The 19,799-nt window shown below is 40.8% G+C and overlaps 1 protein-coding gene across 7 annotated transcripts in view; it reads left to right on the top strand.

Moving 5' to 3' along the window:
* DLC1 (DLC1 Rho GTPase activating protein) overlaps positions 1-19,799 on the top strand; it is a 527,425-nt gene that overhangs the window by 488,325 nt on the left and 19,301 nt on the right. For all 7 annotated transcript variants that reach the window (XM_034965673.3, XM_034965672.3, XM_063606660.1 and 4 more), the window contains 3 exons: positions 6,810-6,881; positions 11,644-11,725; positions 19,623-19,686. In XM_034965673.3, coding sequence (XP_034821564.1) covers positions 6,810-6,881; positions 11,644-11,725; positions 19,623-19,686 — 218 coding nt within the window. The remainder of the gene's footprint in view (positions 1-6,809; positions 6,882-11,643; positions 11,726-19,622; positions 19,687-19,799) is intronic.

Genomic DNA, 19,799 nt, shown 5'->3' with positions numbered 1-19,799 from the left:
ATCTGTAATTCCTTTGTGCAAAAAGTTGTCTTTCGGGATATACAAATGAATTAAAAAGTGAGAAGTTGGTGGAGTGAAGAAGGGGGAATTCATTTGAGAGAACTCAGGGCTTAAGGTATGAGAGCTTGGTACGTCCTCAGAACTCCAAGGAGTTTGGAAAGCCTGGAGCAAGCTTACATTTGGAGGCCTTCCAAGAGTTGAGTGGATAGGCAGATGCCAAACTGTGAAGGCTGTGGTCTTTGCTGAGGAGTTTGGATTGTATTTGAAAGGCGATGGAAAGTCACTAAAGAATTCTAAGCAGGGGAGTGACATAATGAAATATGTGTTTCATAAAACCAGCCCAGTGGCTCGGGGATCCTTGAAGGAGGATGGATTTGTTGGGGGCAGGGAGGGGTGAGGCTTATCAGAGTTCAGTGAGGAGGCTGTTAGGATAATCCAAGGGTGAAAAAGTCCAGGACGAAGGAATACAAAGAAATGTTATCTGGCTTAGTGGTCCTCAATCCTGGCTGCCTTTAAACTGAGGGAGCTTTTCTGAAATACAATGTCCAGGCCCTACCTAGACTGAGTGAATCAGAATACTTGGGGAGGGGATGGTCGGTGTTTTTAAAAAGCTCCCTGGCCAGGAACGGGTGGTTCACGCCTGTAATCCCAGCACTTTGGGAGGCCGAGGCAGGAGGATTGCCTGAGCCCAGGAGTTTGAGATCAGCCTGGGCAACATAGCGAGACTCTGTCTCTATAAAAAAAGTATAAAAACTTAGCCAGGCATGGTGGTACACACCTGTAGTCCCAGCTACTCAGGAGGCTGAGGCAGGAGGGTTGCTTGAGCCCAAGAGTTCAAGGCTACAGAGAGCTGTGATCGTGCCACTAGACTCCAGCCTAGGTGACAGAGTGAAACCCTGTCTCAAAAAAGAAAAGAAAAGAAAACTCCCCAGCGCAATGCCTGCCTACATCCAGGGCTGGGAGTCACCAAGATCTCCTTACCTTACTACAAGTATCTGTGGTCGTGATTTGCTTCTCCCAGTGAACGCCCTCTGGAACCCACCCATCAGGTAAAGATGGGTTGTAATTAAAGCCATCATATCCACCTGCACAACATTCCTGCCAAATTGGTCCCCTTGATGTCATCAGAATTGATAAGCAGTATCTTCCTTCCCATTTGAAGGAATCTTTGTCACCACGGGGAGGAGAATGCATCTTGGTTTGGATCAAAAAGCACCACCTGCCTGCACACAGCTGACACGGTTCTCTAGCAGTAAAAGCATCAACTTTTCCATGAATCTTTGCCCATATGTCTATCAAATTTTAGGGAATCCAGGGAATCTGCAAAGTGCTTGAATTTTCTTACATTCCTTTAATTTCTTAAAATTGCATTTTTAAAAAAAATTCACTGTACCATTTGCATCGAAGCCTGATTTTGGTGGCATATTATCAAAGAAGAGAAGAAATCCAAAAGTTCCCCCTGTGAAGCTAGAGCGAATGGTAGATTGAAGTAATCATATCTTGTTTAGACCCAATTACTGTTGCTCAACCAGCTAAGATAACAGAGTTCAACAGAATGATGCTGGGGGTGGGGAGTTTTTGTTCAGCTTACTGTTGAGGAGTGATGGGAAGACAGGATCATCCCGTCATGCCAGGAAATGTGCAAATATGGCCTAATTGTTCTCAGCCATACACAAAAGGGTGTCCGGGACTCATCCATCTAATGTCCAGAACTGCTTTGTGAAACGACTTTGACTAAAGCTGTTTCCAATAAAAATTTCCTGTTTCCTCCTTACGGCATTTGTCTGTTGTTTGCTTAGAGAAAACCCAGGTATAAAAGTTTCATTGTATTTCCATTGTATTTTTAGTTTCTAGTGGCATTTTTGTTCAGTGGGGAATGTTTTTTAAAAAAATCATCCTCGTAATTTTCACATCACCACCCACATACATTGAAGGGAAAATCACACATTCAGAGCTGTGTTAGAGGCCCCCCAAAACAAGCATGGGGTAGATAAACGTGTCCGAAGTAATGTAATATATATGCGGTTTTCGGTAATATTTTAGATTTTGTTCATTGTTACATAATATATTATATGTATTTGTTACATAATGTACATTATATATATATATATATATATTTTTTTTTTTTTTTTGCGACAGAGTCTCTTTCTGTCATCCAGGTTGGAGTGCAGTGACCCAGTCTCAGCTCACTGCCACCTCCGCCTCCCCGGTTCACGCCATTCTCCTGCCTCAGCCTCCTGCGTAGCTGGGACTACAGGCACCCGCCACCACGCCTGGCTAATTTTTGTATTTTTAGTAGGGACGGGGTTTCACCATGTTAGCCAGGCTGGTCTCGAACTCCTGAGCTCAGATGATCTGCCTTCCTTGGCCTCCTAAAGTGCTGGTATTACAGGCGTGAGCCACCATGCCCAGGCTGTTACATACAGTATTTTTAAAGGGAAGAACCTTTCTTGCAGGAAGAACCTTGCATTTTTGTAAGTAATTGTTCCTTCTCTCACTATGGCATTTGAATGTAGAAATCTCATTTTTAAAAATTTTTTTATAAGTTTTTTTTTTTTTAGATAGAGTCTCACTGTATTGCCCAGGCTGGTCTCGAAGTCCTGGGCCCAAGCAATCCTCCCACCTCAGCCTCCTGAGTAGCTGCGAATACAGGCAGAAAGCTCTTTTTTCTTTTTATATTTTTTGTAGAGATGAAGTCTCGCAATTATTGCCCAGAGTGGTCTTGAACTCCTGGCCTCAAATGATACTCCCACCTAGGCCTCCCAGAATGCTGGGGTTACAGGTGTGAGCCACCTCGCTTGGCCTCAGAAAGTTCATTTTTAAGGAGAGGTGGTTACTTCTCTATCTGTTTCCTCATGTGTTTATCTCAGAGATATTAGTAATCCACATTTTAGGATCAATGTGAGGTGTAAATGAATTAATATGCACTAGCGCTTAGACAGGGCCTCATGCATATTAAGCACTCAGTAAAGTGACCCATTGATATAGAACTGTTGAGAGGTAAATGGGAAGACTGCATGGAGGAGGTGGCATTTAGTTGGGATCTTGAAGGATGAGTGAAATTTCATCTTCAGCATTTCAGGCCAGATAATTCACTGAAGTGCAGTGTGTGTGGAGATGAGCACCAAATTTACTTTGGCTAGAGTGCTTGGGTACAGGGAGCTGAACAATTAGGTTGGATGCCAAGTGGAGAGCCTTGAAAACTTTGCCAAGGTGTTTAGACCTTTTTTTTTTTTTTTTTTTTTTAGACAGGGTCTTGCCCTGTTGCTCACGTTGGAATGCAGTAGTGTGGTCACGGCTCACTGCAGCTTCCACCTCTGGCTCAAGTAGGTCCTTCCACCTCAGCCCCTCAAGTAGCTGAGACAACAGGCATGCGCCACCATGCCTGGCTAATTTTTGTGTTTTATGTAGAGATGGGGTCTCCCTATGTTGTTCAGGCTTGTCTTGAACTCCTGGGCTCAAACAGTCCACCCAACTCTCCCTCCCAAAGTGCTGAGACTACAAACGTGAGTCACTGCACAGAGCCAAGTCCTCATTCTTTACGCGTGGAGCTCCAGTGAAGTTTGTGAAGGAGAGAGAAGATTAATACTATAACTCAGAAAGTTTGATGAGCCAGGATTGATGGACAGATTCTCTTAAGAGAGGGGTGTTTACAGACCCAGAGTTTTATTAATAGTTAGATTAGAGAGAAAGTAATGGTGTGAATCGGGGAATGAAACTGTGTACTCACATGTAGATATAGGTTCATTTCACATTAAAAAAATAAAAATAATTGATTTTTAAAAATTAGTACGTACATTGGATTGTTAGTACTTTCTCTTGACCTATGAATTGGAAAGTGTAGGCGTGCAACAAGTATTCCATTTTCTGAAAAATATGTGACAACTTTTTACAGTTTTCTATTTCTGATTTCTACAAAAACAGTGGGTTAGGGTCTCATTTGAATGCAGCCTAAGTTTTCAGAGTGGACTCTTTGTGTTGGTAAAATAGTCATATGCTTGTCTGTTTCCCATGGTTTCATATCAAAAGGAAAGACAAATTGTCATTTTTTTTAGGGTGAAGAAGAGAAAGGGTAAGATGACTAGATCTCTGCTGTTTGGGGAGTACTGTGTTTTAGCCATTGTATAAACTGTTAATTAAATTATCTGCTGAAGAAGCAAACCTTCGCCTGTTTACATTCTTTCTAACTAAGTGGCCCTAAGAGTGACTATTTTGACACAGCTTTTCTGATCAGTTTATGATCATTTGGAGTCATTTTATTTGTTAGAAAGGGCCATTAGAAAATAAGAGAGACAGCCAGGCACAGTGGCTCCTGCCTCTATCTCAGCTACTTGGGAGGCGGAGGTGGGAGGATCATTTGAGCCCCGAAGGTCGATGCTGCTGTGATCTAGGATCATACCACTGCCCTTTAGCCTAGGTGACTGGGCAAGACTCTGTCTCAAAAAAAAAAAAAAAAAAAAAGAGAAAGAGAACAAGAAGACAGGAATATGCATTTTTGTGTTGCTGAAATCACATGGGACCTTAAATAAATACTTTGTAAAGTTATTATATAAAAAATATAAAGATTGCTTAAAAAACTAGTATCTTACATCTTCCATGCCTCTTGGCATGAAACTATTTCTCTTGGTAAAGCAGGAGCATGCTCTGGCAGGATTGGCTAGTGAATTGGTATCTAATTAAGGCTTTTGTATGTGGGCTCACCTACTGCCGTGTCTGACTATCGTCAAAAAAGGGCGGGCATTGAGAATTTTTGGTTACTCACCACTTATTAAGTTAAATATTAAGAAAGCAAGCACATATACTTTTTAACAATCTATTGTTCAATGTCTAACAGTCTGTTCAATGAAAATAACCTCTAAGTAGCCACATGAAATGAGTTTTTAAAATATTTTTAAAGACAAGCAGCCTTTTTTCTTTCCATATCTATCTTTTGAGGGAGGGGGCAGGCACACAGATAGGGCAAAAGTAATTTCCTCTTTTTTTTTTTTCGGTTACAGAGTCTTACTCTGTTGCCCAGGCTGGTGTGTAGCAGTACCATTGAGGTTAACTGCAGCCTCAGCCTTCCAAGCTGAAGCAATCCTCCCACCTCAGCCTCCAGAGTAGCTGGGACTACAGGAGCACACCACCACACCTGACTAATTTTTGTAATTTTTTTCTTTGGTAGAGACAGGGTTTCGCCATGTTGCCCAGGCTGGTCTTCAACTTCTGGGCTCAAATGATCCTCCCACCTCAGCCTTTCAAATGCAGGGATTATAGGCGTAAGCCACCACACCCAGTCTAATTTCCTTATTTTTTAAAATAAAATATTGAGCTTGTATATGTTTTTCCAGCAATATAGTTTTCTAGGAAGTGTCTGTTTTATAATTTTACTTAAAACATCTTTATTTCCTTGCTGAGACAAAATGTGAATATATACATACGAAAAAAAGTAAGCTCAAATAATTGACTTTGGACAATTCTACACTTTTATTCAGTGTAAATATCGAAGTTCTTCCACACTGATGTCACTATCATTCGCTCCCAATTTGGTCCTAAGTCTTGGGTTGAATAATGCTACTTTCACTGCTGCACTGAAAAGATTCATGAAGTTAATTTTGCCATGCTATTTATTTCCAGGCTACTGCCATAATCATTTTTAGTTTGGGTATTAAGAACTCATCAGGAGATAGCAGGTTATTTTTTTTCTCTTTCCTGTGTTCATTGATCAAATTCCCACTTGCTTTAATGAATTTGGATTTGCTTAATTACCTTTCTTCAAAGGCCAAGGAACTCAGGAAATAATAGGTGAAAAAGTGCTTTGAAAACATAAAGTTACTAGACAAAAATAAGATGTGTTACACTTCTAATATGAACTATTAGTTTCCCACTTGCTTGAGAGAGATGCTTAATGAAGATTTGAATCTGGCATAAATTATGCAATGTTGAGACCTTTATAAATGAGTGAACAGACTTGTGTAACTGAGTACTGTCATGGCCTGAGGAAGGTGGGAGGCAGAGTTGAAAGGAATATTCTTTGTGCAAGCAGAGACACTAACTAAGGTTCCCAGGACCTCCTCGGTGAGTCAGTTTTAACGGGATTGTAAATATGTGCTCCAGTGAGTTTTAACACAGTGTGTCAGTTGCTCTTGGCCTTTCTGTTTATCGATTCTATCTACAAGATGTGAAACCACAGGGAGGTGGAAGCTTTATTAGCCATTTCTGCCTGCCAAGATTGTGGGATTTACTGACTTCGTGCCCTCCATGTTCCTTGACAGCCTGGGCCTCTCCTACTGGATTAATACCTGATGAGTACCTGAGCACTCAACAGTGAAACAACACAAGGTCAGGGGCTTTGGAAACACCCAACCCCTGGGTGTCAGAAAGCCTGTGACTTTACTCAGATAAATTCTGTTTTAGCATGTTGGTGAAGGTACTCTGTGGCCTTCTGTTGAAGTGAAAAGTAGTACAATAGGCTGGCCAGGCTTCAAATGAGTTATTAAATCTCTCTTCAACTTTCTCATGATGCCTTATTTTCATAACCATTTGTAACCAGAGCACTTCAGAAGCAGCACAACATGAGAAACTCACTCCGAGGACCCCATTTCTATTTTTCGTAAAGGGAAAATACATCCTCATGTACGTGTGAAAAAACTGGAAACGATGCACACAAAATGTAAACCATTCGAATTAAGCGTGTATGTCTGTTTGCTTATCCGTATTTTCTATGGGAGTCATGTTTTGCTTGTATCATAAAACCAAAGCTTATTCAGGAAAAATAAGCATGCCGAGGTACACACGGCTAATTTTGTCTTTCTTGTGTTCTGTTCTAGAAATTGAAGCCAAGGAAGCTTGTGATTGGCTACGGGCAACTGGTTTCCCCCAGTATGCACAGCTTTATGAAGGTAAGCTGGGAATGCCACTTTTTAAAAGTTGGCATAATCATAATCCCTTGTTCGTGAGTATTACTGATCTATGACTTATTTTCAGCAGTTTTATCGTTTAAATGTTTTATTAAAAAAAAAAAAATGTGGTAAGCATGCAAGACCCCCACCGCTGAAAACAAAAGCTAGCACCTTGGTAACAGGCCCATGCCACTCCCCCGTCTGCCGCCTGCCACTCCCTACCCAAAGTAATCAGCATGCTGAAGACTATCATTTTCTTGCTTTCTTTTTATATAATTCTACTGCATTTCCTGAAAAGTACATTTTTACAAAGTAATTTTTACCTTTATAAAAAGGGTACTGTGTCATATGTAATTTCGTGGGGTTTTTATTTTTCACTTAATATTGTATTGTTAAGATTTTTCTATACTATATGGGCCTGTTATGCATTTGCTTTGGCTGCTGCGTAATACACCATTGTGTATTACACAAGAAACCACTGTTTATTCATATCCACACTCTGGTTGGTGGGTATTTTGGCTTTCTCTGTTTTGCTTTTATAAGCTGTGCTGTTGTGAACATTCTTGCATCTATCTTTTGTGGTACATGTATAATGATTCATCTCGCTTCTATCCCTAGGAACAGAATTACTGGGTAATAAAGAATATGTATGTTCAATTTTACAATGCAAGCTTTTCGAAAGTGCCCGTACCAATTTTCACTCTTACCGATCTGTGTATCCACATTCCCTCAACGCTTGATATTGTCAGACTTTAATTTTTGCCAACCAAGTGGATATAAAATGATATACAGATTTTGACTGCCATTTCCCTAATACTTCATGGTAATGAGCATTTATTCATGTCACTTGGCCACATTTGTTTGCTCACATTATGCTTCTCTTAATGATTTATAAGAGCTCTTTTTATTCTAAATACTAATCTTTCATTGGTCACGTGTTGCAGATATCTTTCCCACCATTTGTAATTAGGCATTTCACTTTTCTCTAGGTTGTCTTTTAATGAATATTATGTTTTCTGTGGCATTCAGTTTTTCAATTGAGAAAAATGGTTCAAAAAAAAAAATAGGATCTGTGCTGAATTCTTAACATCTCATTTTCTTATCAGTGCCCTGGGGATTGCTTGGATACTGAGGTCATTCTCTCAGCTTCTGCGTACCCTGGGGAGTGCTTGTGCTCCCTGCATGTCAAGATAATAGGCTGTTCATTTATTTATTTATTTGTTTTGAGACGGAGTCTCGCTCTGTCGCCCTGGCTGGAGTACAGTGGTGCGATTTTGGCTCACTGCAACCTCTGCCTCCCGGGTTCAAGCGATTCACCTGCCTCAGCCTCCTGAGTAGCTGGGATTATGGGCATGTGCCACCATGCCCGGCCAATTTTTGTGTTTTTAGTAGAGCCGGGGTTTTACCATGTTGGCCAAGCTGGTCGTGAACTCCCGACCTCAGGTGATCCACCCACCTTGGCCTCCCAAAGTGCTGGGATTACAGACATGAGCAACCACGCCTGGCCTAGGCAGTTCATTTAAATGGGAGTTTCATTATACTCTATATGAAGTCAATTTAAAATAATTACAGCTATGAACTAATGCATTCCATTTTATGGGTAACTTTCAAACAGAGGTTGGGTGAATAGTAAAGTGATTCCCAAGTTAGAATACGCGGTCTTCCTTATGTAGCCTAGACTGATTGTGATATTTTTTCCAAGAAGATGGATTCTGAATTGTTTTATTGTTAGACCGTGTAAAATATCTTACTGTTTCTTCATTCCAGAGAATATCTCCAATTTCTTTTGATTAACTTGCATGCTTATTTGGTGGAGTTGCTTGTCTTTCCTTTAGAGAGAAGTTTTAACCTGTTAACATTTAGAAGGGCTTTGGGGAAAGGGGGACCAGCATTCTATTGGATTTTCAATTCATAGCTCTACTGCAGATAAGGAAAGACAACTGCATTGGCAGTAACACCAAAGTGGCTGTCCTTTTGTTCTCCTATTTAGAAATTAAGTTTTCTTCAATTATGCTCGTTTTTGGCATTGATTTGCTGCCAGGTAGCACTTTCTTGTGTTATATATGTTTGCTAAGACCCAATTCGATTCCCTGTGTCTCCTCTTTCCTAATCCTAAAATGCAGGGTGCATTTGCACAAGTTACATTTGGGGTCCCTTCATGTTCCCAAGTCTTTTGAAGCATAAGCCTACTTTTGGGGTACACTGCGTATTGTTCTGGGCCATTGCCTCCCCCCATTTTTCCTGCCACTGTGTGCTGGGTGAGTACATACACCATACACCCCATACCAACCCACACATGTCCCCCTGTTAAGCTTGATTTGGGTACTTGGCGCTTTATACTTCCTGCCTTTCAACCCACAGTGGAAGTTGAGTTCAGAGAGCGTCTTCTATACATCAGTAAACTATCATCTTTTAAAAGCCAGTCCTTTCAGAAAAGAGTCCAGGCAAATAAAAGAAAATTACTGATTTAATTCTTACACTCCTCACTTGCATTTAATACCTACCAGATTTTTTAAAAATTGTTAATTTGGATTAGAAAAGGAATCTAAAATATGGCTCTGGGTATACGAACTTAGAATTCCTAAAATAACATAGTTACTTTCTCACATGTAGGTAACAGGCATATGAAAATTTCAATTTACATTTATAGATCTGATGTTATACTCTGTAAATATTAAAAAATATTCATTAATATCGCTCTGTTATTTCATCTTGGTGTGTATTCAGAGTCAAATATAGGCCAGGAATGGTGGCTTATGCCTGTAATCCCAGCACTTTGGGAGGCTGAGGTGGGAGGATCGCTTGAGGCCAGGAGTTCAAGGCCAACCTGGCCAACATAGTGAGACCGCATCTCTATTTTAAAAATTTAAACAACAACAACAAAAAGCAAAATACAGTGTCAACAACCTTCAAACAATGTTACGACCTGTCTTGCTTCATTTACTAATGCTCTAGTTTCCATTGACTATAAGTCTTTCTATTTCCATTATAATGGTTCCACGAATCATTTGTCTAAGAGAGACTTGGTCTATAAATTAGTGAAGAAATGTCATTCTGTGATACTAAATTTTATGTATTCATGAATCTCTGGACTATAGCCACTTCCTTGGTCTGCCTATATTATCATTTAGGGAACAATGTCAGTAATCCAACTGTAGCCTTCAGAAAAAAAAGGATAGACTATAACTTTATACTCATTCTGATATATTATCTCTAGAAAATAGATTACTAAGAATCAGAAATTCCATATCATTCCATAAAACCAGTAATCATAAGAAACAATAAAAACATAATGAACAGTTGTGCACCCGCAGGAGCTGGAACAGGACTAATTACCTGCATCTCCAAAACTGCTGACAGCCATGTCTATTCCACTGTGTGGCATTAGCCATTTTGAAGGCCAAAGGGATTTTTTTATTTTTTATTTATTTTTTTCAGATAGGGTCTCACTCTGTCATCCAGGCTGAAGTGCAATGGTATTATCAGAGTTCACTGCAGCCTCAAACTCTGGGGCTCAGGTGATCTTCCACCTCAGCATCCCATGTAGCTGAGACCACAGCCCGCATGCCACCATGCCCAGTAAATTTTTTTTAGATTTTTTTTGTAGAGACAAGGTCTCGCCATGCTGCTCAGGCTGGTCTCAAACTCCTGAGCTCAAATGATCTTCTGTCCTTGGGGCCTCCCAAAGTGCTGGGATTACAGATGTGAGCCACAGTGCCCAGCCAAAGAGAATTTTTTAGCTTGTGGTGATTCTAGTTTCCTGCTGTGATGACTGATTTCACCCAGGTCTGGTCCAAAGAGTTACCCCACACCGAGACACTCCTCTTCCTGGTATTGTAGTAGCACTCTACTGAGGAGGCCCATGATTTGCCCTCATAGTTGGGACTCCAAGAGGGTGATAACTTGCCTTTATCCAGTGGCAGTTTCAGAGCTGTTGTAAATATCCACAGCGGCTACCTCCGCTCTCCTTTTCTTGGGTATATTTACTTACCAAGGGATCTTTTTATGTAGTGCAGACAAAGGAATTCCTCCATTGAGTTGACTGTTTTCCCCCTCTCTGGTTTTCAGTTCTGATACAGCTTCTTCGTTGTCTCGAGAGAACTGAATGAACTCTTCTACAGATGAAAGGATTTGAGATTCTGTTGTTCTATAGCAACTTTATAGCTAGCCCTTTCTTTTTAGGGGAGTTATATCAATTCCTGCAAGGCCATATTGCAGTGCTAATATTTGTTTTTAAAAAGCATATCTTGAATTCTCCTTAGCTCTTGATGCCATGTGAGTGGGTTACATTCCATTTCCTACCACTTTTCATTGTTCTCTAGATCTTTCTGTGGCTCATTTTTCTTTCCGTGACCTTTCCCTGATCACACGTGAGCAAAGACACACACGCATACACACAGCCCAGCCACATTAAAAGGGAGCATTCTTCTGACAGTCATTGTGGCTTAAATTATAATTTCTACTGGGGACTCATTGCCTGCTGATTTGTTTAAAGGTATAACAATGTTCTGAACCACTTCTCCTTGACCAGAAGCAATATTTTGAGTTTCCCCTACATTAAAGCCAAAGCTCCTTTAGGACAGTGATGCCCGATTGGCTTGAATTGCCTTATAGTCCCATAGATCTTGACGGGGAATGAGGTGTCCTACAGTAGGTGCTCAGTATATTGCTGAAGAGTTTTATCCCTGCTTTGGTAAACTGGGCTATTTGGCAAATTGGGTTTTAGCTGCTCAACAAATACATTTGTTTATTTTTCTCATAGATTTCCTGTTCCCCATCGATATTTCCTTGGTCAAGAGAGAGCATGATTTTTTGGACAGAGATGCCATTGAGGCTCTATGCAGGTAAATGGACACGTTTTGAGTGTTTTCCTTTTTTATTTTTTAAGAACACAGTACTTCTCACGAAGATAGGCTTTGTTTGCTTTTGTTCTTGCTAATCGTGTTAGGTTTTTATTGGCAAACCGTATAGTGATCATAGACCTTTTAATTAAAAACTGAGTAAAATATTGTTATTTAGTATTGCCATTAAAATAGCATCCACGCTGTCCTAGGAAGTACTCAAACAATAGCGTTCCATATTTGATATAATTGGTGAAACAAGTAACAACTCTCAGGTGGTTTGGAAACTTCGATTAAGGTTTCCTGAAAGGGTGCGATGGAAATTTAGCATGTTCAGAGGAATAAATGGGGGGTGGCATATAAAGACAGGAGCATCATTTGAATTCCAAGAAAGCTCCTCTCAACCTCTTCAGTTTCCCCTCGTATAAAATAATGATAGAACGAAATAAGGCTATAAAATAACTCAGCACGGTCTTTAACATATAGGCAACAGACAGTTAAATGATGTGAAATTGAATAAAACCGTCAGAAATTCTTGATCATTGTGCTTTTGGGTCTTCAAGCTGAGAGGCAGCTTATAGGTTTTAGTGAGGTGGAAGTAATAAAACCTGTAGCAGATGATGATGGGACACTGATAATCCTTTCAAGCTCTTCATGACATGTCTACTCATTTTAAGTTTTTCATCCTTTCTAATTTTTCTCAAAAGCTAAAATCCCTAAAAGCTGAATTCTGGGGGAAAAAAATTATACACAGACAAAATTCACATAGGTTGATTTGATTATGAAACTAAGTATTATTTTAATTTCAGGGTTTTTTTGTTTTTGTTTTTTTGTTTCTGTTTTTGTTTCTGTTTTTTTGAGAAGGAGTTTCGCTCTTGTTGCCCAGGCTGGAGTGCAATGGCGTGGTCTCGGCTCACTGCAACCTCCACCTCCCAGGTTCAAGTAAATCTCCTACCTCAGCCTCCCAAGTAGCTAGGATTACAGGCGCCCACCATCACGCCCAGCTAATTTTGTGTATTTTCAGTAGAGACTGGGTTTCACCATGTTGGCCAGGATGGTCTCAAACTCCTAACCTCAGGTGATCCACCCACCTCGGCCTCCCAAAGTCCAGGGATTACAGACTTGAGCCACCGCACCCAGCCTGTTTTTTTTTTTTTGTTCTGTTTTTTATTTTTATTTTTTTGTTGTTGTTTTTAAAGACAAGGTCTCACTCTGTCACTCAGGCTGGAGTGCAGTGGCACAATCATGGTTCACTGCAGCCTTGACCTCCCAGCTACAGGTGATCCTCCCACTTCAGCCTCTGGAGTAGCTGGGACTGCAGGTGCACACCACCATACCCAGCTAATTTTTGTATTTTTTGTAGAGATGCGGTCTTGCTATGTTGCTCAGGCTGGTCTTGAACTCCTGGGCTCAAGCAGTCATCCATCTCGGCCTCCCAAAGTGCTGGGATTACAGGAGTGAGCCACCACACCCCATCTCGGTATTTTTTTCAAGTTGGAAAAACATCATGAAGGTAGAATGACACCCAATATTTCTTTCCTCTTTGTAGGCAAGGAAAGCAGTGGTAGTTCTGTTTTCTGCCTTTCTCGTAGAATACAGTGTTATTTGAAGCAGCCAAAGTAAGCAGTGCTTTGGGGCAGATAGATGGGATATTTAGAATAGTGTATGGACTAGACTGGTTCTCATGGTTTAAGAGAGGAAAAAACAAACAGTCCTCTTAACCACAGAAATGCTGTCACTTTTGTAGTCCAATTAAATGACTGATAGAAATGTACAGGGTGTGTACCCATTTTCTGAAAGAAACCTAATTCCAAGAACTTCACTGTGGAGTGTAATATCATTACTATATCATCGGGAATGAAACCAGATGCAGTTTTGGGAGGGGAAGGAGTCTGCATCTGGAATATGAACTACTCCAGACATTTTTTTAATGTTTTCATGCTTAGCTGTGGAGCAGAATTAATCTGTTTTCAATCCATCACTGGTGATCATGCATATGCATGAGGTCACTTCTGAGATGCATCTTAGGAAATATTTAAGCATTACGTCATTTCACGCAGTTAGAGAGTGGGCACTCTGGACAGCAGCAATAGCTTAGGAATTCTTGGGTCATAAAAATATCACTGCAGCATTTCAGGCCAAAGGGTCATGATTAAATTCTTGAATGCTTTTTCAGAATATCAGTTTGAAATGTTGTTTTCCATTTCTGGGAAAAAAAGTATCCTCTGTACTTTGCAATTTACACTGGCTCTGAGTACCTTTTGAGAAGCCACCTTTCTCTGAAGCAAGTAAGTCTGTGCTGCTAGATCTTTGGTGAAAAGAAAAGCCTAGAAGAAGCAGACTCTGCCACATATGCTAGTTGGGCTTCAGTTTTCTCTCCTGCAAAGAATAACATCTCATAGGAAATGCAGTGATGGATGTCAGAGCGCTTTAAAAATTAAATTATCAGGCCCCAATTTGAGTATGTGCAGAAAGGCCTAGGGTTGGATTTTCTTTTTTAAAAAAGGAAATTCTTCAGAGTTCACAGTAATAGTCATCAACTGGTTTGTAATGGAAAACCCCAGGGCTGTTGTCCACATGTCCACATAAATGGACTTTTCATGAAAATGATGCCCCTTTAGAGAGGCCTAAACAAATGTTCAGAAGAAAAGGGACCTCTATCGGGTGTATTTCAAGCACCTTCCTTTATTTTACTTTTTTATTTTTTTGAGATGGAGTCTCACTCTGTCGCTCAGGCTGGAGTACAGTGGCATGATCTCGGCTCACTGCAAACTCCGCCTCCCAGGTTCAAGCAACTCTCTGCCTCAGCCCCCTGAATACCTGGGATTACAGGCACCCACCACCACGCCCAGCTAATTTTTTGTATTTTTTTTTAGTAGAGATGGGGTTTCACCATACTGGCCAGGCTGGTCTTGAACTCCCGATCCACCTGCCTTGGCCTCCCAAAGGGCTGGGGATTACAGGCGTGAGCCACCGCGCCCAGCCAGCACCTTTCTTTAAAACGTAGTACAAGTTCTGAGCTGTCAGCTGCATAGTGTAGATGAGACAGTTGTTGTTCTGATTATGTGGTAGTCACTTCATTTGCTAGACCTGCCTCTTCCAAATACCTTCTTGGCCTATGGAATTCAAGGGCCAGCAAATAACGAAGCTACAGTTTTATTTGAAATTTTGCCCTGTGATTTAGAAGTTCTCTCTAGACTGACAGACTTTTTTATAGACTTTTGTCTTTGCCTTGTTGATATTTTCTGAACAGTTGATTTTAAATACATGTGGTAATATGGTTGCAGAAATTCAGCTTAAACATTTTACAAAATCTTTCCCACCTACCTCCTCTCCTTGTACTGGACCATATTTTATGCAGGGATCTTATAAGTGATCTCGTATATACTCTAGCATTATTCTTAGTTTAGAGTGTTCATGTACCTGTGACATTTACAGATCTTACAGCTCCTTTGGTCAAGAAGTAAGTAGGAGCTTCTTTTTCTACTCAGGGCAAGAAGACTTGTAGACTTAGTGGGTTTTATGAGAACAATGACGTAGTCTTAAATATAAAGTTTGGCAATAACCAAAAGTTACAAGTGTGGGACTATAGATTTTTTGGATTTAGATTGCTAACCAGCATTTTTACATTCACACTGCAAGGGGTTCATGTGTCTGTTCCCTTGGAGAAACGGCTTTGGCCTGATCTTGCTAGCTTTACTATATAATGCAATTCCAATGATAAGGCCAAGATTATGAGAGCTATACTCAATAGTAATCCTGGAGGAGTGATTCGCTTTGTCTTGAAGCATGTGCAGGTAGTATTGTGAACTGTGATTCACTACGAGGATACCTCTTGTGAAATGTTCTTTCTATTGCTTGCCTTCCTACAGCTTCTGAAAACTATTCCAAATTGCTATTTTCCTTTGGAATTAAAAATGACTCCTTCTATAAACACAGCAAAGAAGTATGTACATCAAGTGACAGTTGTATAATGAAAAATAGATTTCCACACTGTCACCTGCAATATTCACTTTGTTGTAAAGCAGTCCATCAGATGCCTGAGCCATGCAAAGCAGCCCACCTTAGAGCAGATTTTAACTTTGTCACAATTTCTGGTCTGTTAAAAGGTAGGCACGTAGCCGGGCACAGTGGCTCAACAATTTGGGAGGCCAAGATGGGAGGATCCCTTGAGCCTCCAGGAGTTGGAGACCATCCTGGGAAACATGGCAAGACCCCATTTCTATAAAAAATAACAAAAATTAGCCAGGCATGATGGTGCATACCTGTAGCCCCAGCTACTTGGGAGGCTGAGGCGGGAGGATCCTGTGAGCCCAGGAGGTCCAGGCTCCAATGTGCCATGATAGCACCATTGCATTCCAACCTGAGTGACCCTGTCTCAAAAAGAAAAGAAAAGGCTGGGAGTAGCATGTAATTTTTTAAAGCAATTGCGCAGATTCCAAGAAAATATCTTTAAGAATTGTAACCATTTTTATTTGTGAGAGTCTTACTTGGAAAATTGTATCTTTCCCCCTTCTCCCTCTTCTCTTCTTTGTTTTTGGCTTGTTTTTACTTTTAATACAATGGGGCCCAGGTCCCCACCTGCTGTGCTTTTATCTGGGTTCCTGCAGCTCCATGCAGAGAAGCTCTTGAACCTTTGATAGGCCAGCCTTGCGCTCCTCCCTCTTCAGAGCAGGGTAGAAGTTGCCCAGGAGATAAGAGGGACACATTCCTGTGGAGCCCAGCCTGGGAGGGTCCTTAGGGGGATGGGAAAGGCCCAGACTTCTGGACGGATGGGTTACGCCCAGCATTTCAGCCACTGTGTGAGGAATCCCTTAGGGTATAAGTTGCTTTCATTTATTACTACCATTAATATTTATGTTAGAAAGGAACACAGATTGCCAGGCGCGGTGGCTCATGCCTGTGATCCTAGCACTTTGGGAGGCCGAGGTGAGCGGATTGCCTGAGCTCAGGAGGTCAAGACCAGCCGGGCAACATGGCAAACCCCCACTTCTACTAAAAATACAAAAAATTAGCTGGGCGTGGTGGCGGGCTCCTGTAGTCCCAGCTGCTCAGGAGGCTGAGGCATGAGAATTGCTTGAAACGGGGAGGCGGAGGTTGCAGTCAGCCACTGCACTCCAGCCTGGGCAATAGAGCAAGACTGTCTCCAAAAAAAAAAAAAAAAAAAAAAAGAAGAAAAAGAAAGGAACATAGAAGTTACTGGGTTTGAGAGCCACCATGTTTTAATCGTGTGGACTTAGACAAGATCTGTGACCTCCCCAGGCCCCATTTCCTCATCTGTAAAATCTAGGTTAATCATAATATCTGTACCATAGGGTCGTTGGGAAGATGAAGTCATATATAGGAAGTGCCTAGCATAGTGCCTGGCCCGCAGTAGGCCTCGTTTGTGTAGCTGGAACTATGATTTGATATCAGTACTGTCTCTGTAAGGAAATAAGGTCCCAGCAGAGTACATTCTTTGGGGGTCCTCCAGGACATATGAAAACCACAGAAACCCTAGGGTATAACTCTGGGCTTTAGGTCTGTAATGCCATTAGCTGGGTGCTACCAACATAAAAAGGTAATGTTGACCTTTATAGAACTGGCCTCCTGGGTCTTTTTAGTTTGACTAAAATCTAGATTTTGTGAGGCTAAACCCCTCTCCAGCCCCATAGGCCTCTGTGGCTAGTAAATTTGGTTATAAACACCATTCAACCATTAAAGCCCAAATGAAGTCAAGTGACTATTTGATTACAGGTTTGATTAATGGAACCCAGACCTAAGACTAACTGTAACCATTCCGGATTCTTTAAATCTTGAAAGCATTTGAGAACTAAAACACTGTGGGTGTAAGTCATTTAAGTAATTGATACCCCCAATAGAGGGACCTTATATCCACTCATTTTAAAGTGTGCAGACTTTTTCTTAGTTATTTGTTTTCTTTTCTTCCCCATCAACAGAGAGAACTTTTCTGAACCTAGGCACTCTGGGCTATCTTTATTTATTCTATAAACAGGCTACCACCTAAGGTATGAAGGCAAAATCGGGCTTATCAGGCAGGCGAAAATGCTTTCTTTTCTGTTGCATCAACATTGTTAGGCAAACAGCAAGAACAGGATCAGGAAGATAAAGCCCTGAGGAGGTCTCACGGTTCCCAGGAATTTGTGCGAATTAAATGATCTGATCTTATGAAAATGTAGAATTGCAATTCGTAGGAAAAACTGGAAAACTGGTGATAGCAGATGGCAAACAGACACATTACAGGTTCATTTGAGGAAGACTAAGTGATGATCATCTGGGAGATGGCAGGAAAATTGGGGACTTGAAGGGCTGTCATTCATAGTTGTACATACCGTTTAGTTCAGCATATTTAAAGTGTTTCTTTTTTCAACTGTTGCATTATTTCTCCATGAGGTTTTGGGTTTTTTTTTTTTTTTGTAAGTATTTTATTTTCAACGAAACTAAATTTCCCTAATTTTAAATTGATATTGCTGTTTGGCAGAGGTGAAAGTATTGGTATCAAAATGACAATAGGATGCCTGTTGCAAAAAGAGTCTTACCTGAGTGCTTAATTTTGAACCCGGTAAGATTTGGATCCTTGAAGTTAGAGTACGCAAATTCTTTAAATGATCATTTGCCGTGACTATAGCACACATTATATTGTCCTATAACAGGAAGCTGTTCTAAATATTGGATATTAAAGAGGGCTTCAATTTCCATTCTGTGCAAGGACTCTAAAATTTTAAACAGGCTGTCCAAGATTATGATTCATCGGAGATAACTAAAACTAATTTTTTAAATTTGAGTTTTGATTTGAAATACAAGACACTGTTTATTTTGCCAAAAACTCTACTTGGTTCTTTGTTGCTGTTTTGCTGTTTCTATTTCTATGAAAGGAGACATCACAAACTTTTCTTTTCTTTCTTTTTTTTTTTTTTTTTTTTTTTTTTTTGTGAGATGGAGTCTGGCTCTTTTGCCCAGGCTGGAGTGCAGTGGCACAATCTCAGCTCACTACAACCTTCACCTCCCAGGTTCAAGCGATTCTTCCTGCCACAGCCTCCCGAGTAGCTGGCATTACAGGCACCCATGACCATGCCCAGCTAATTTTTGCATTTTTAGTAGAGCTGGGGTTTCGCCATGTTGGACAGGCTGGTCTCAAACTCCTGACTTCAGGTGATCTGCCTGCCTCGGCCTCCCAAAGTGCTGTGATTACAGGCATGAGCCACTGTGCCTAGTCACAAACTTTTCTTTCTTGGCTCCATGTGTGGCAGTCCATAATGGCTCAACCTAAGAGATATTGGAAGAATGATTTTTCTTAGTAAGAACAACTCATTGAGAGTTGAAGAATCAGAGAGACTTGACAGTATCATAGCTGTGTGCCATTTCACACTAAAATATAAAAATTAAAGTGAAAAACTTACAAAACATAAAGGTATTTATTTATTTATTTATTTGTTTATTTTTGAGACGGAGTCTCACTCTGTCGCCCAGGCTGGAGTGCAGTGGCGCGATCTCGGCTCACTGTAAGCTCCGCCTCCCGGGTTCACGCCATTCTCCTGCCTCAGCCTCCTGAGTAGCTGGGACTACAGGCGCCCACCACCACGCCTGGCTTGTTTTTTTGTATTTTTAGTAGAGAGGGGGTTTCACCGTGTTAGCCAGGATGGTCTCGCTCTCCTGACCTCGTGATCCACCCGCCTAGGCCTCCCAAAGTGCTGGGATTACAGGCGTGAGCCACCACGCCCGGCCAAGGTATTTTTAAATGACTCACTTTTTAAATAAGTTTCTAATACTCCTCTAGGTATTAGGTATTACTGAGTTTCAAGAAACTCCTTAAATATATGAATTGTTTAAAAACAGGTGTTTATCCACTCATTAGAGAGTGGTTGCCTATCTTTGCTAACGTTATTTCTTTGCTCTATAGGCGTCTAAATACTTTAAACAAATGTGCGGTGATGAAGCTAGAAATTAGTCCTCATCGGAAACGAGTGAGTATACAAATTGCATAATAGAATGAGGGGGAAAAGGGGCAAACAAAAAAGTGAATGATGTGTTTTGTAATAGGTTTTGTTTCTCCAACTCTTAGTTTCTTGTTCCGTAA

Source organism: Pan paniscus, chromosome 7 (assembly GCF_029289425.2).
Source record: "Pan paniscus chromosome 7, NHGRI_mPanPan1-v2.0_pri, whole genome shotgun sequence".
In the NCBI taxonomy this organism is placed as follows: Eukaryota; Metazoa; Chordata; class Mammalia; order Primates; family Hominidae; genus Pan; species Pan paniscus.
The sequence above is the reverse complement of the archived record's forward strand: the minus strand, read 5'-3'. Positions and strand labels throughout refer to the sequence as shown.